Raw genomic sequence first — 16,874 nt, 5'->3', positions numbered from 1 at the left:
GTAGCAGTGGAAGGGTGCATTTCTGAATGGAGGGCTGTGACAAGTGGCGTTCCTCAGGGATCAGTGCTGGGACCTTTGCTATTTGTAATATATATAAATGATTTGGAGGAAAATGTAATTGGTTTGATTCGTAAGTTTGCGGACGACACAAAGGTTGGTGGATTTGCGGACAGTGATGAAGACCATCAGAGGATACAGCAGGATATAGATCGGTTGGAGACTTGGGCGGAGAAATGGCAGATGGAGTTTAATCTGGACAAATGTGAGATAATGCATTTTGGAAAGTCTAATACAGATAGGCAATATACAGTAAATGGCAGAACCCTTAAGAGTATTGATAGACAGAGGGATCTGTGTGTACAGGTATACAGGTCACTGAAAGTGGCAATGCAGGTGGAGAAGATAGTCAAGAAGGCATACGGCATGCTTGCCTTCATCGGCCAGGGCATTGAGTTAAAAAATTGGCAAGTCCTGTTGCAGCTTTATAGAACCTTAGTTAGGCCGCACTTGGAATATCGTGTTCACTTCTGGTCGCCACACTACCAGAAAGATGTTGAGGCTTTGGAAAGGGTACAGAAAAGATTTACCAGGACGTTGCCTGGTATGGAGGACATCAGCTATGAGGAGAGGTTGGAGAAACTTGGTTTGTTCTCACTGGAATGACGGAGGTTGAAGACCTGATAGAAGTCTACAAGATTATGAGAGGCATGGACAAAGTGGATAGTCAGAAGCTTTTTCCCAGGGTGGAAGAGTCAATTACTAGGGGGCACAGGTTTAAGGTGCGAGGGGCAAGGTTTAAAGGAGATGTACGAGGCAGATGTTTTACACAGAGGGTGCCTGGAACTCGCTGCCAGGGGAGGTAGTGGAAGCAGATACGGTGGTGACTTTTAAGGGACCTCTTGACAAATACATGAACAGGATGGGAATAAAGGGATATGGTCCCCGGAAGGATAGGGGGTTTTAGTTCAGTCCGGCAGCATGGTTGGTGCAGGCGTAGAGGGCCGAAGGGCTTCTTCCTGTGCTGTAATTTTCTTTGTTCTTTGTTCTAAACACCAGCGAGTGACAAAACATATGACTAAACTTCTATGGACGTGCTGAACAAGGAAATTGAAAAAATCTACAAATTTGAAGACCGAATTGAGAGGTTACAAATATTAGGAAAGAGTAAAGAAACTGGAGTTATTTTCTGTAAAAAAAAGAGTAACCGAACAGAGGTCTTTAAAATATTACACCATAAGACCATAGAAATAGGATCAGGAGTCGGCCGTTCCATCCCTTGAGCTTTCTCTGCGCTTCAGGATCATGGGTGATCTGACATTTCTCATGCCCACTTTCCTGCCCTTTCCCTGTAACCGTTGATTCCCTCACTGATCAAAAATCTTATCTATCTGAGCCTTAAATATACACAGGATTCTGATCCACAGCTCTCTGTGGCAAGGAGTTCCAAAGACTCACAACCTTCGAGAAGAAATTCCTCCTCATCTCACTCTTAAATTGACGCCCCTTTATTCTGAGACTGTGTCCTGTGGTCCCAGGTTCTCTCATGAGGGGAAACATCCTCTCAGACTTTGCTCTGTCAAGTCCCTTGAGAATCCAATATGTTTCAATTAGATCACCTCTCATTCTGAGAAATTCCAATGAGTCGAGACCCAACCTGTTTAACCTTTGCTCATAAGACAATCCCTCCTGACTGAGGATCAACCGAGTGAACCTTCTCTGAACTGCCTCCAATGAAATAATATCTTTCTAGATGTGGTCTCCACAATATTCCAGATGTGGTCTCACCAGTAGCTTGTACAATCCCCTGGTACTTCTCCAGAAATTTGATTGGATGGACATTTATGATTCCAACGAACTCCAAAACTACTGATTATCATAAGCATGATAATCACAAACAAATCCATATGGATTCCAGAAGAAACTCTTCCACCAAAGACTGAATGCAGAAATTGCTTCCCCATGACAGTCATGGAAGCAGGAGCAGCACAAGGAAAAAGGAATAGAAGGTTATGCCAAATGCGTTAGGTGAAAAAGGATGTTGGGCGGAGGCATGTGTGGAGTATAAACATGTACAAAGTACTGCGCTGAATGGCTTGCTTCTGTGCTGTAAATTGTGTAAGATAATGTAGTATTTTCAATGTTTCCTGCTTGACAAAGTTATTGCGGTAAGAAGTCTCACAACACCAGGTTAAAGTCCAACAGGTTTATTTGGTAGCAAATACCATAAGCTTTCGGAGCACTGCTCCTTCGTCAGATGGAGTGGAAATGTGCTCTCAAACAGTGCAAACAGACAAAATCAAGTTGCAGAATACTGATTAGAATGCGAATCCTCCAGCCAGCCAGGTCTTAAAGGTACAGACAATGTGGGTGGAGGGAACATTAAACACAGGTTAAAGAGATGTGTATTGTCTCCAGACAGAACAGCTAGTGAAATTCTGCAAGTCCAGGAGGCAAGCTGTGGGGGTTACTGATAATGTGACATAAATCCAACATCCCGGTTTAGGCCGTCCTCATGTGTGCGGAACTTGGCTATCAGTTTCTGCTCAGCGACTCTGCGTTGTCGTGTGTCGTGAAATGTTAGCAAAGGGAAAGTAATAGATGAGTGTGAATTAATTAAATCTTTCTATTTGGTACGACAACTTGCTCATGTCCCTATGCTGGAGTGTTTCTGCAGTCACATGACATTTTCTCTTGTGCTGCTTTTCAGGGTTTGCTAGGTATGTGTCTGCGCCCACATGTGGCTGATGATGCTCGTAATGGGAATGCGGTGCTGAAATCTATACCTGTGAGTAGTAAGAACTTTGCAGATGAAGAGTGAAACTATGAAGACTCCATCAGATACTTGCTTTGTGTGTATTTCAACTGTAATTGCTCACATATTAGGAGTTCTGCAAGGGATTGGTTTTTCAATCAATGTTGGTTTCTTTCCAGATTTCTACATTAAAGCAAAATGGCATTTTACAATCTCTTACAGCTGGAGCGGATGAATGTAAACATGAAGGTAAGTCTCTGTCTGCAGAGTTTGGACAAGTTTTAGTTTCTGTAAAGATTAATTTCTGCAGAAACTACACTCCATCCAAGTGCCAACCGGAGTGACATCCTTTTAATGCATTGCCGGTGAAAGCTTGAATCACAGGAGAGGGAATCTATGCGTGGAGCCAGAGGAAATGGGCGCGGTATTAAATCAGTATTCACCAAAGAGAAGGACTTGGTGGGTGATGAATCTGGGAAAGACTGTGTAGATAGTTTGAGCCATGTTGAGAACAAAAAGGAGGAGGTATTGGGGTTCTTGAGAAACATTAAGGTAGACAGGTCCCCAGGGCCTGATGGAATATACCCCAAAATACTGAGAGAGGCAAGGGAGGAAATTGCTGGGGCCTTGAGAGAAATCTCTTTATCCTCACTGGCTGCAGGGGAGGTCCCAGAGGATTGGAGAATAGCCAATGTTGTTCCTATGTTTAAGAAGGGTAGCAAGAATAAACCAGGTAATTACAGGCCGGTGAGCCTTATGTCATTGGTAGGGAAATTATTGGAGAGGATTCTTCGAGACAGGATTTATTCACACTTGGAAATAAGTGGACGTATTAGCGAGAGGCAACATGGTTTTGTGAAGGGGAGGTCATGTCTCACTAACTTGATCGGGTTTTTCGAGGAAGTGATGAAGATTGATGAGGGTAGGGCAGTGGATGTTGTCTACATGGACTTCAGTAAGGCCTTTGACAAGGTCCCTCATGGCAGACTGGTGCAAAAGGTGATGTCGCATGGGATCAAAGGTGAGCTGCAAGGTGGATACAGAATTGGCTCAGTCAAAGAAGACAGAGGGTAGCAGTGGAAGGGTGTGTTTCTGAATGGAGGGCTGTGACAAGTGGCGTTCCTCAGAGATTAGTGCTGGGACCTTTGCTGTTCGTAATATATATAAATGATTTGGAAGAAAATGTAACTGGTTTGATTAGTAAGTTTGCGGATGACATAAAAGTTGGTGGATTTGCGGATAGCGATGAGGACCATAAGAGGATACAGTGGGATATAGATCGGTTGGAGGCTTGGGCGGAGAGATGGCAGGTGGAGTTTAATCCGGACAAATGTGAGGTAATGCATTTTGGAAGATCTAATAAAGATAGGAAATATAGAGTAAATGACAGAACCCTTAAGAGTATTGATACACAGAGGGATCTGTGTGTACAGGTACACAGGTCACTGAAAGTGGCAACGCGGGTGGAGAAGGTAGTCAAGAAGGCATACGGCATGCTTGCCTTCATCGGCCGGGGCATTGAGTTTAAAAACTGGCAAGTCATGTTGCAGCTTTATAGAACCTTAGTTAGGCCGCACTTGGAATATAGTGTTCAATTCTGGTCGCCACACTACCAGAAGGATGTGGAGGCTTTGGAGAGGGTACAGAAAAGATTTACCAGGATGTTGCCTGGTATGGAGGGCATTAACGATGAGAAGAGGTTGGAGAAACTTGATTTGTTTTCACTGGAACGACGGAGGTTGAGGGGCGACCTGATAGAAGTCTACAAGATTATGAGAGGCATGCACAGAGTGGATAGTCAGAAGCTTTTTCCCGGGGTGGAAGAGTCAATTACTAGGGGGCATAGGTTTAAGGTGCGAGGGGCAAGGTTTAAAGGAGTTGTATGAGGCAAGTTTTTAACACAGAGGGTGGTGAGTGCTGGAATTCGCTGCCGGGTGAGGTAGTGGAAGCAGATACGGGAGTGAGTTTTAAGGGGCGTCTGGACAAATACATAAATAAGATGGGAATAGAGGGATATGGTCACCGGAAGGGTAGGGGGCTTTAGTTCAGTCGGTGCAGGCTTGGAGGGCCAAAGGGCCTGTTCCTGTGCTGTAATTTTCTTTGTTCTTTGAGGCTGGAATAATCGAAATTGAGGTGGGCTAGTTGGTATTTCAGATAATGAAATGAAGGCAAAATGTTGTTTAACTTAAATAGGTGTAGCATTTGCAAGTTGGCAGGGCGAATGTGAAACATATACATGAAAAGTACTTAAGCTGATAGAAAAGGAAAGAGATTGGCTGTTCTGCTCAAAAAGATCACAAAATGTTTGTCTCCAATGCCATGAATTGATTGCTGGAGAGAGTAGGATACTCGGGTGCATTTATGGAATCATTGCTGATAAGAGAAAGCATCTTAATCTGTCCTTGTACAATAATTTAGTTGGGTCTGATTTAAAATACAATGTATAGAATTTGTCTCTTCAAATGATGGGTGATATTGTAAGGGGGAAAATGGAAAGTCATGAAATTAATATATATGGTACAGGGATTGAACCTGTGCTATTGGCATTATTTGGCACCTCAGTCCAGCCATTTAGCTAACTGAGCAGATCAACCCCTGCAAAACAACTAGGACACAACACTAGGAAAAGAAGCATTCTTGTTTTCTTTTTAATAAGATGAAGAGAACAATTGTGTAGATAGTTTGTTTCAAGTAAATAGGTTAGCAATGATCAGGGGTCATAATCTCAAACTATACAAATCCAGAACCAGGTTTAATGCAAAAACACCTCAGAGAAGAGTAGGTCTGTGGAACAGGCTGCTGGCTTGTGCACTGAGTACTTAATTCCTACAAGTGAGAACTGGACTAGTTCGGCAGGGGTGGAGATCAGCTCAAATAAAGCCCAGGTACTGTATAGCATTGATGAGAGCCAGATAATCTCCTGGACTAGTTTTGATTGGTTAAAGGGGTCAGATGGGAATTTTCCAGCTGTTTCCCCCTATTTGGCCAGGGGTTTTCATCAATTTTCTTACCTCCCCAGATTATTATGTAGATTGTGGGCAAGGTGGAGTGTGTGTATATATTGTGATGCATAAGGCATTGGAGTTATGTGGGTTAGGCTGAATGAATCAGTTGTTCTTGGCACTTTCTTACAATTGTATAACTCCATTGCTTTTACTACAATAGTTTATTAATATCAAAGAATTTGATACAAGCAAAAATTACATTTGGGTGGTGGACGAGAATTATTCAGTCAAACCACAATGCGTGGTTACTTTGTTCTTATTAGTTGATAGCAGGAGACAAAAAAAATTGTTCTACATGATCTGCTGAAAATAGCTACCGGTGTTAGGAGCATGTGTAAAATCTGAATTAGGAAGATAACTGCGTCTGTTATCTAAAGAGAAGACTTTGGGTTGTGAAAGGGCAGAGTTTGTAAACATGAATGAAACATACTTAATGTGTTCTTTTCTATTTTGCAGTGGAGGTGACTTTGGAAGTGTTGCAGGCAGAGGCAGAGTGGGAAGCTTTGGAAACAGCTCACAGAGGTGAGATATTAATACTTAAAGTTCCTGCTCTTAAATTAGATAGTTGATACAGTATCTGCCAGTCCACATCACTGGCCATTCAATAGTGTTTAACTCTTTATCCTTAATATGTTCAATCAAAAATACTTCATAGAATCATAGAATCTCTACAGTGCAGAAGGAGGTCATTCAGCCCATCAAATCTGCAGCAACTGTTTGACAGAGTATTTTACCCAAGCCCGCTCCCCTGCCCTATCCACGTAATCCCACATATTTACCATGGCTAATCAATCTAATCTGCACATCTTGGGACACTAAGGGACAATTTATCATGACCAGTCTGCCTAACCTGCACATCTTGGACCGTGGGAGGAAACCAGATATTAGAAAGACTATAATAGACATTTAGGGAGATATTTCAAAACTTTCAACAAAGGTATACTCCATTAAGAGAAAAAGACACTGAGAAGGATGCACCAACCTTTTAAGGAAGTTAGGGATTGTATCAAGTTGAAATATGTACAATGCTGCAACAGTTCGTGGTTGGTCAGAAGATTGGGAAAATTTTAAAAACCAGCAAAGGATGACCAAAAAAATAGTACAGGGGGAGAAAATAGAGTAACAAGTAATATTAAAAAACAGTAAAAGCTTTTAGAATGATATAAAAAAGAAAAGAGTGGCTAAGCTAAGTGTTGGTCTCTTTGGGATGAGACTGGGGAATTAATAACGGGAAACAAGGAAATGGCAAAGACTTCGAGCAAATATTTTGTATCTGTCTTCATATGAAAACAAACGAGATGTATCTCAAGAATAGTCGGAAATCAAGAGACAAAAGTGAGGGAAGTACTTAAAACAATCATGATCACTAGAGAAAAAGTACTAGGAAAAGTTATGGGACTAAAGGTTGACAAGTTTCCAGGAGCTGATGGCCTTCATCCTACGGTCTCAGAAGAAGTGGCACAGAGATGGTGTATTTGTAACGCTCCAAATTTCCCTAGATTCTGTCAAGGTCCGAGTAGATTGAAAAACTGCAAATGTAACATTGCTGTTCAAGAAAGGAGGGAGATAGACAGCAGAAAACTATGTGCTATTTCGTCTAATATTTGTCATGAGGAAAATGCTAGAATTGATTCTTAAAGAGGTAATGGCAGGACATTTCGAAAATCATAACACTATAAGCCAGAGTCAAAATGGTTTTGTGAAAGAGATATCGTGTTTGACAAATTTAGTGGAAGTTCTTTGAGGATGTAACAACTCAGGTGGATAAAGGAGAACCAGTCGATGTCGTGTATTTAGGATTCGAAAAGGCATTTGATGAGGTGCTACATAAAAGACTACTGCACAAGATGAGAGCACAAGATGAACAGAAAGTGGAGAGTTGGGGTATTTGGGTAATTTTCAGATTGGCAAATTAACTAGTGGAGTGCTACAGGAATCAATGCTGAGGCTTTGACTATTTATGATCTATATGAATGGACAAACTGTATCTTAGCCAATTGCTAATGATACCAAGATAGGGAGGAAAGCAAGTTGTGAGAGAGGTACAAAGGGCTGTAAAGGGTTACTAAGAGGTAAAGTGAGTGAAAAAAGTAGCAAATGGAGTATAATATAGTAAAATGTGAGAAATATTCAGTAGAAAGAGAGAGAGACTGAAGAGTGCTTCAGTACAGAGGGATCTGAATGTCCTTGTACAAGAATCATAAAGAGTTAGCATGCCGGCACAGAAATGGAATGTTGGCCTTCTTTGCTCCATGCCTTTGCAATAAAGTAGGGAAGCCTTACCAGAATTGGAGAGACCACACCCGTAGTACTCCGTACTTAAGCAGGATATACTCCATTGGAAGCACATCAGAAAAGGTTTACTGGATGAAGTGGTTGTCTTAGGAGGAAAAGGTTGAGCAGGGAGAGGCTGTACTCATGGGCGTTCAGAAGAATGAAAGGTAATCTTACTGAAATAAATAAAGTTCTGAGGAGGCAGGGTAGATGCTGGGAGGTTGTTTTGGGGTGAAATCGAGAACTAGTTCACATGGTTTAAAAATAAGGAGTCTCCCAATTAAGATGGAGATAAGGAGGAATTTCCTCTCTCAGAGAGTCATTAATCTTTGGAGTTCTCTTTCCTAATTAACAGTTGAGGTTGCGTCATTTAGTATCGTAAAGGCTGAGTTAAATAGATTTTTGATTGACAAGGGAGTCAAGGGTTATGGGGTGGAGGGGAGCAGTGTGGATGGGTGGAACTTAGAAGAGTGAGGGGGGATCTCATAGAAACTTATAAAATTCTAACAGGGTTGGGCAGGGTAGATTCAGTAAGAATGTTCCCAATGGTGGGGGAGTCCAGAACTAGGGGTCATAGTTTGATGATAAGGGGTAAACCTTTTAGAATTAGATGAGGAGAAATTTCTTCACCCAGAGGGTGGTGAATGTGTGGAATTCACTACCACAAAAAGTAGTTGAGGGGCCAAAACATTGTCTGATTTCAAGAAGAAATTAGATATAGCTCTTGGGGCTAAAGGGATCAAGGGATATGGGGGGAAGGGGGGAAATCAGGATATTGAATTTTATGGTCAACCATGATCAAAATGAATGGCGGAGCAGGTTCGAAGGGCTGAACGGCCTCCTCCTGCTTCTAGTTTGTATGTTTCTATGCTTGGCAGCGAAGTAGAGCTAAAGCTAAAATCAGATCAATATTGATCTTACTGCGTGGTGGAGCAGGCTGTCAGGGCCAATAGCCTTCTGCTCCTGTTTCTTATGATCTTATGTAACTTGAGTGAACACCGATGAACTCAAACATTCAGATTCAATTTTGCTCCCATTTATAGTTTAGCAGAAAGAAATGTCCGGTTATTTCTAAACCTGAGGGAATTCACTGGGGAGGGTGGAGCCACAGCCATCAGCACTCTGCGTGTCAACTCAGCTCCTGGATTGTTGGAGTGAGACATTAATAACTCCAGCTCATTTCCAGTCTTTTTCTAAATGAGATCCATTCTGCACAGTACAGTGTGATGTGGAAAAAATAGGGTAGGGTCAATAATTCTCTGAATTATTCTGCAGCCAACAGGAAGTTCTCGGCAGGGTCATTCTTTTTTTTTACTACAAACCCAAGTCAATAACAAAAGATTTTTCTGTTCACTTTACTGGCTCTTTAATTAATTCAGCTTTGCAATGTTATCATATTTACGCCTGGTTGCAGAGCCAATGAAGTTGTCACCTCATCAGTCCAGTATCACAGTGGCCTCATTCCACTTTAAGAACCACTCAACGTTTATTTAAATGAAACTTGGCTCTTTTTTAGGATTTGTGTATGTAATTTGTTCTTGCCTAACCATTTGATGATCTTTTAGTACCAGTCGAGTGGATATTTCAGTTCTCTGTTTTGCACATGTTCAGAATAGAGAAAGTTCACATTACACATATGGTCAACAGAATGCAAATAAATTCAGAGAAAAATAAACAGCCAGCTCATGAAAGATGAAAACTTTGCAGAGCGTGTTCAGGCTGATATACAAATAAAAAAAAGATGGGACTTGATTGCAAAATTTGGAATTACAAGTGATTACCTGGCTCTCCATTATGTTGACTCAAAAGTCATAGTCTTGACTCGGGTTACAGATATCCTGGCTTCACAACCCTTGGTTTGAAGTGGTTTGTCCTGATCTCAGTCCAGAAAGATCGATCTTTTATCCTGAGACTTTGCTTCCGTGTTTCAGGTTCTATAATCAGGGGAATCATCTCTCAGTCTCTGCCCTCGTCAAGCTTTATCTTATTTGGGCAGCGAGAATTCGCTGTCATTTGCTGAACCTCGTCACACACCCACTCACCCCTTCAAGAGGAAGATCCCCCTGATGAAGACTCCTTATTTAGTTTTTCACCTTAAATGGGAACAATGGGGCGGAGATCAACATTCTGGGGGTTACCACTGACTGGAAACTGAAAAGGACGAGCCATTTAAATCCTGTGGCTGCAAGAGCAGGTCAGAGACGAGAAACCTGCAGCGATTAATTCACCTCCTGACACCCCAAAGCCTGTCCAAGGCACAAGTCAGGACTATGATGGAGTACTGTCCTGGATGAGTGCAGCTCCAACAACACTCAAGAAGCTTGACACCATCCAGGACAAAGTAGTCGGCCTGATTGGCACCCCATCCACAAACATTCACTCCCTTCATACCTGACGCACAGTGCCAGCAGTGTACAATCAGATGCACTGCAGTAACTCACCAAAGCTCCTTAGACAACACCTTCCAAACCCATGATTCCTGCCATCTAGATGACAAGGGCAGCAGATATTTGAGAATGCCACCATCTGAAAGTTCCCATTCAAGCCACTCACCATCCTGACTTGAAAATATATTACCGTTCTTTTCCCTGTCGCTGACTCAAAATCATGGAACTCCTTCCCCAACAGCATTGTGGGTCTACACAGACTGCAACAGATCAAGAGGGCAGCTCACCACCACATTTTCAAGGGTAATTAGGGATGGGCAATAAATGCTAGCCTGTCCAGTGACACCCACATCCCATAAAATTAATTTTTTAAAGTTCAGAACCTCAATAGAGTGGGAATCAGAGCTTCATTGCACCACTGAGGGGAGCTTTGATTTGCTGGCTTGATGGCCTTCGTCATATTTCTGTTCTGGCTTGGCTCTGAACTTACCATTAATTTCCAAATTCTGCTATAGGCATATATGAATGGGAAAGAGTGATGGACGATGATGTATTGTGGGGGAAAATGCTAGATTATTCACTTTGAGAGCTGGTCCATAAAAGCAGAACTTTTTTTAAAAGATGAAGACTTCTCAATGTTGCTGTTCAAATACTTGTCTATACTTGGGCAAAGGACATGAAGTTTGCATGCAATCTGTTATGAAAGCAAATAGCGTATTGGCCTATATTCCCTGGAGATTAGAGTTCAAGATTAAGGAAGTCTTGCTATCATTGTACAGGGCTTTGGTGAGACCAAACTTGCGGTACCATGTAAAGTTTTGGTCTCTATCTTTGATTCATTTACTTGCATGGGAGGTGGTACAATCAAGGATCCCCAGGTTAGTTCCTGGAATAAGAGTGTTGTCCAATGATGAAGGACTGAGTAATTTGGACCTATACTCTCTGTAGCTTAGAAGAATGAGAGATGATCTTATTGAAACTTGAGACTGTGAAGGGACTTGATCAGGCATTGAGAAGTTTTTTTATTCTTTGGCTAGGAAATCTAGAAGGCAGGGATAGAGTCTCAAAATAAGAGATCAATCATTTAGGATTGGGACGAGGAGAAACCTATTCACTCAGTGTTGTGAATTTATGGAATTCTTTACCCCAGATGTTTATGCTTCATTGTTGAAGATAGTTAAGATTGAGGTAGATAGATTTTTGGTCTCAGTGAATTAAGGGATATGGGGAGTGGGAGGGAAAGTGGAGCTGAGGCAAAAGATTGGCCATGATCATATTGAATGACAAAGCAGGCTCGAGGTGCCAAATGGTCTCCACTTGCTTCTGTTTCTTATGTTCTTATGTTCCCTTGCTCTCACACATTGAATGGGTGATGATGTGAAAGAACAAAAATTAATAAATGGGAAAATGCAACATGTCGGCCAGTAAGTTTGACGTCGGTGGTGGGCAAGTTATTGGAAGGTGTGATAAGGGATAGGATCTACAAATATTTGGATAGACAGGGACTTATTAGGGAGAGTCAACATGGCTTTGTGCGTGGTAGGTCAGGTTTGACCAATCTATTAGAGTTTTTCGAGGAGGTTACCAGGAAAGTGGATGAAGGGAAGGTGGTGGATGTTGTCTACCTGGATTTCAGCAAGGCCTTTGACAAGGTCCCTCATGGGAGGTTAGTTAGGAAGGTTCAGTCGCTAGGTATACATGGGGAGGTAGTAAATTGGATAAGACACTGGCTCAATGGAAGAAGCCAGAGAGTGGTTGTGGAGGATTGCTTCTCTGAGTGGAGGCCTGTGACTAGTGGTGTGCCGCAGGGATCGGTGTTGGGTCCATTGTTGTTTGTCATCTATATCAATGATCTGGATGATAATGTGGTAAATTGAATCAGCAAGTTTGCTGATGATACAAAGATTGGAGGTGTAGTGGACAGTGAGGAAGGTTTTCAAAGCTTGCAGAGGGATTTGGACCAACTAGAAAAATGGGCTGAAAAATGGCAAATGGAATTTAACGCAGACAAGTGTGAGATATTGCACTTTGGAAGGACAAACCAAAGAAGAACGTACAGGGTAAATGGTAGGACTCTGAAGAGTGCAGTTGAACAGAGGGATCTGGGAATACAGGTACAGAATTCCCTAAAAGTGACGTCACAGGTGGATAGGGTCGTAAAGAGTGCCTTTGGTACATTGGCCTTTATAAATCGGAGTATCGAGTATAAAAGTTGGAGTGTTATGGTAAGGTTATATAAGGCATTGGTGAGGCCGAATTTGGAGTATTGTGTACAGTTTTGGTCACCTAGTTACAGGAAGGATGTAAATAAGATTGAAAGAGTGCAGAGAAGGTTCACAAGGATGTTGCCGGGACTTGAGAAGCTGAGTTACAGAGAGAGATTGAATAGGTTGGGACTTTATTCCCTGGAGCGTAGAAGATTGAGGGGAGATTTGATAGAGGTGTATAAGATTTTGATGGGTATAGATGGAGTGAATGCAAGCAGGCTTTTTCCGCTGAGGCTAGGGGAGAAAAAAACCAGAGGGCATGGGTTAAGGGTGAAAGGAGAAAAGTTTAAAGGGAATATTAGGGGGGGCTTCTTCACGCAGAGAATGGTGGGAGTGTGGAATGAGCTGCCGGATAAAGTGGTAAATGCGGGGTCACTTTTAACATTTAAGAAAAACTTGGACGGGTTCATGGATGAGAGGGGTGTGGAGGGATATGGTCCAAGTGCAGGTCAGTGGGACTAGGCATAAAATGGTTCGGCACAGACAAGAAGGGCCAAAAGGCCGGTTTCTGAGCTGTAATTTTCTATGGTTCTATGTTAATTGAATGAGTAATGTTCTGTGCATTTGCTTCTACTCTGGCTGAGTGATTTTCTTTTCTTTCAGAGATTCCGTTGGAGGAACAGGAAGGTAAGGATTTCTCTGCATAACCTCATGGCTTTCTTCTGGTGTATGCTAATGACATTCAACATTCTGACTCCACAATTGCTCAGATCGCCAAAGCAATATACCATAGCAACATGCCAAACATATTTGGAAATGCACCTTGGCATGCTCAGCAATATTCCCCAGGTAAAATGACATGGAGAACTCAGGAGAATGTCCCAGTACAGTTGGCAACATGCCCCTGCACCCGGTCAACTCGGCGCTGGAGCCGACAAAAATTCGCCATCAGAAGACTGGTCTGAGAAATGAATGGTTCAGTGTGGCTTGAGTAAGTTACCCTGATTACCTTGTCAATCCCACAAAATGTTTGCAGTGAATTGAACACACTGCAATCACAGCCGCTGTGAATAAACTTCGAAAACTTGAAGTGAAACTGAACCTGGTGGAAAGTTTGAGGTTTTGTCTGTTTATGTGAAAGATCATCTGTGGGTCAGTGTCATTAATTGCCTTTAATATTTATTGTTCTCTTCCAGGTCCAAATGACATAACCGGAAGCACCCCGCTCATCTCCTTTAATGAAGCACTTCAGCATTTTCAGACAGCTGATCTCTGTGAATACAGGGTAAGCACAATGAAAGAGAAGGAAACTGAGACTACAAAACTCGTTTTCTCGTTTCGATGGTTTGTTAATAAAATGCTCCTTGCAGATTTTGCCTCAAACCTTGTGTCATGCAAGAGGTTTGAGCTGATGCTCTATCTTCTAAAATCAGACTGCTGTCCCAGAGATTTTTCTCCTTATCTTGGGGAAGAATGTTCAAATATGTGACAAATTCAGAGGTCTTTTCGCAAAATGGTTCAACATGAGCTGGTCTGAGACTTGCGATGGGGGTGCTCAGGGCCAGAGGTACCTGAAAGCACAAGGTTAGCTTATTTCATATGTGATGGCATATGGGATTTAAAAACCGGATGTTTCATGGTAACACGTGTGGGCTAAAGGGCGGGACGTGCATAATGTGACAGGATCTGGAGGTTTGTGGGTAGCATTCCAGAGCTGATAGGATCTGACTTTTTTTCTTTGCAATTACAGAAGAACATCCAGCCGACCGTGCGGAGGACAGGATTTTCGGCTATCACTCATTTCCTCTTTGGGCCTCCGCGGTTGCACAAGGAATTACAGGAGGAACGGGATTTGGTGTTTGCGATTGGCCAGTGTGAGTATGGCAAGCAGTTCATTTAATTTGAAGTTAAGACTGCACCATGTTTCAATATGTTGTCTATTTTATTGTGAGGTATATGTGAGATACTGAGACCAGGATTTTTCAGCCTCCCCCCACGTTATGCTTTCCTGCAGTTGAGGTCGCTAGTGGTATCTTTCGATCCTACTGAGGTCGATGGTATTTAATATGGCTCACTCACACTGCTGCCGGGGTGCCCGCCCAGGGATCACTTTTGGTGGGATTGGAAGATACCACCATTGTGGAGGGCCAGAAAATCCCGCCCTGAGAGTTTTGCACTTCAGTCAGGATCTAGCACTCAACATGATACTGCAGCATTTCTTTCACACTTTCCCATGTGAAGTCCGATGCAATTACTTGTCTGTGTCAGTCGTGGCTCATAACTCCGAGCTACAAGGTTTTGGGTTCAAGTCCCCCTCCAGAACTTGGACACCAAAGTCAAGGCTGATACTCAAGCACTGAGCGAGTACTACAATGTCACATATGCTGTTTTTCGGTTGAGACATTAAACCAAGGCTTCTGAACATCTTATGGGACATTTTAATGAGCTTGCTGTGTCGGCATCCAGAACAGAGTCAGTCGCTATAATCGGGTATCCAGGATGAATTGACAGGGTGTCACAAGATAGTTGAAGGATCTCAGACTCCAATGAAAAAAGAATATTTTTGTTCACAGGATCATTTGTTACACAAAGTAAGTGTCCTGGGTTTGAAACTGTTACTGAAAGATTTGTAAAGCGTAAAATCAAATGAAGAACAAAATCATTAGCTACACATAAAATTGTACAAGATCTTGATTTTTCTTTGGTGCAGGCTCTCTGGACAATGATCAGAAAGTTCACATTCGAGTTTTGCAGACAATTTACAAGAAACTGACTGGGGCGAAGTTTGACTGTGCACGATATGGGTCACATTGGGAACAATTAGGATTTCAAGGTAACGTCAAGGAAACATTCTTCTTTATAGTTCAAAAACATAACATGCTGGAAAATCTCAGCAGGTCTGACAACATCTGTGGAGAGAGAATAGAGCCAACATTTTGAGTTCTGTTGGCAGTCTTAAATGTGTGAAATGTAGCAAAGAGTGTGTTCAACATGTTTCTATTGAGGTTGAGCTATGTAACCTCAAGTGTGTAATAACTGGCAGCATTAAGTATGGCTATGTAACAGTGTTATAGCAGTGATACTTTTAAGTTGGTTGTGTTAAACTGGTTGTTTTACTGGCTCCTGCATCTAAAACTACTGTAATTTCTTCAAATTATGCCTGACAGATAACAAAACTCAGTAAATGCTTTCCTCAGTTTATGCATGAGAACTTGCAGAGCAAAATAGTGAATGACTTTGACTTTAATTTTTGCCTGTGAATTTTGTATTGTTCCTAGGTACAGATCCAGGGACTGACCTACGAGGGACAGGATTCCTTGGGCTGATGCATACGTTGTATATGGTGATGGACCTGCAAACTTTACCTTTGGCTCGTGATATTTACAAATTGTCACAGCACCCAATACAAGTTAGTCAACACAACTGGTTGGTTTGAAATTTGAAAGAATTTACATGTTCTCATTCCTGTCTGTGATTGGTATGTTTGTACGTAAGAGGTAGGTATTTCTTAGGCTCAGGAGTATGGATCGCAAATTAAATTATTTCAGCAGCAAACGTTTGCGAGTTTAAAAATATATAAGGTTATTTATTGTCACTCGCTTATCCAGAAGATAGTGCAGCATTTCATTCATTTGTCTCACACACAAAGATTCAATACAGATGAAGGTAATATACAACTCATAATTATCTCAGTCTGTTTTGTGGCAGGCCTGTAATATCTTACATAAAGTTGATGCTTTAAAGTTGAAATGAAATCTTTCAAAGTGAAGGATTCTCAACAGGCTTTGAGGTTTCTTGTTGTCCGATTAGTCGGAGGTTGGTTATGAGGTGAACTCTAACTGCAAAGGGTTGGAGGAGTCCTACTCTCTGTTAGGATCTCTCACTGACAATGAATTTGCTGTTAATTACCTGTGCTGCTTGATGCCTTTTGGTGGAACTTTGCAAACAGCTTTATGCTAATTTTAAATTCAGGTGAGGAGATAACTGAGTTTAGCTGTGATGCCACATCCTGTCCCTGTCCCAAGGTCAAATACTTTGCAAACATTCAATCGTTAGGCTGACGTGAAGAATGATCACTTGGGTGAGCTACTGGGAGGAAGCTCTGTGTCTGTTGAACTGAACCTCAAAAAAGGGCAGCATTTTCAGCAAATATTCAGGCAATATTACATAGCAATTTCCGTATTTTGAAATGTTGTTTGTTGATCATACACAGGGCTGATGTTAACAAAAGATGTCAAAACCCTAAACA

General features: G+C 42.0%; 1 protein-coding gene across 1 annotated transcript in view; it reads left to right on the top strand.

Moving 5' to 3' along the window:
• The window catches only part of elmod3 (ELMO/CED-12 domain containing 3), a 36,086-nt gene that overhangs the window by 11,183 nt on the left and 8,029 nt on the right, over nt 1–16,874 (top strand). Inside the window, exons 4-11 of the mRNA XM_078239416.1 lie at nt 2,708–2,785; nt 2,932–3,001; nt 6,214–6,279; nt 13,289–13,312; nt 13,822–13,910; nt 14,376–14,499; nt 15,336–15,458; nt 15,904–16,034. Coding sequence (XP_078095542.1) covers nt 2,708–2,785; nt 2,932–3,001; nt 6,214–6,279; nt 13,289–13,312; nt 13,822–13,910; nt 14,376–14,499; nt 15,336–15,458; nt 15,904–16,034 — 705 coding nt within the window. The remainder of the gene's footprint in view (nt 1–2,707; nt 2,786–2,931; nt 3,002–6,213; nt 6,280–13,288; nt 13,313–13,821; nt 13,911–14,375; nt 14,500–15,335; nt 15,459–15,903; nt 16,035–16,874) is intronic.

Source organism: Mustelus asterias, chromosome 22, assembly GCF_964213995.1.
Source record: "Mustelus asterias chromosome 22, sMusAst1.hap1.1, whole genome shotgun sequence".
Lineage (NCBI taxonomy): Eukaryota > Metazoa > Chordata > Chondrichthyes > Carcharhiniformes > Triakidae > Mustelus > Mustelus asterias.
The sequence above is the reverse complement of the archived record's forward strand: the minus strand, read 5'-3'. Positions and strand labels throughout refer to the sequence as shown.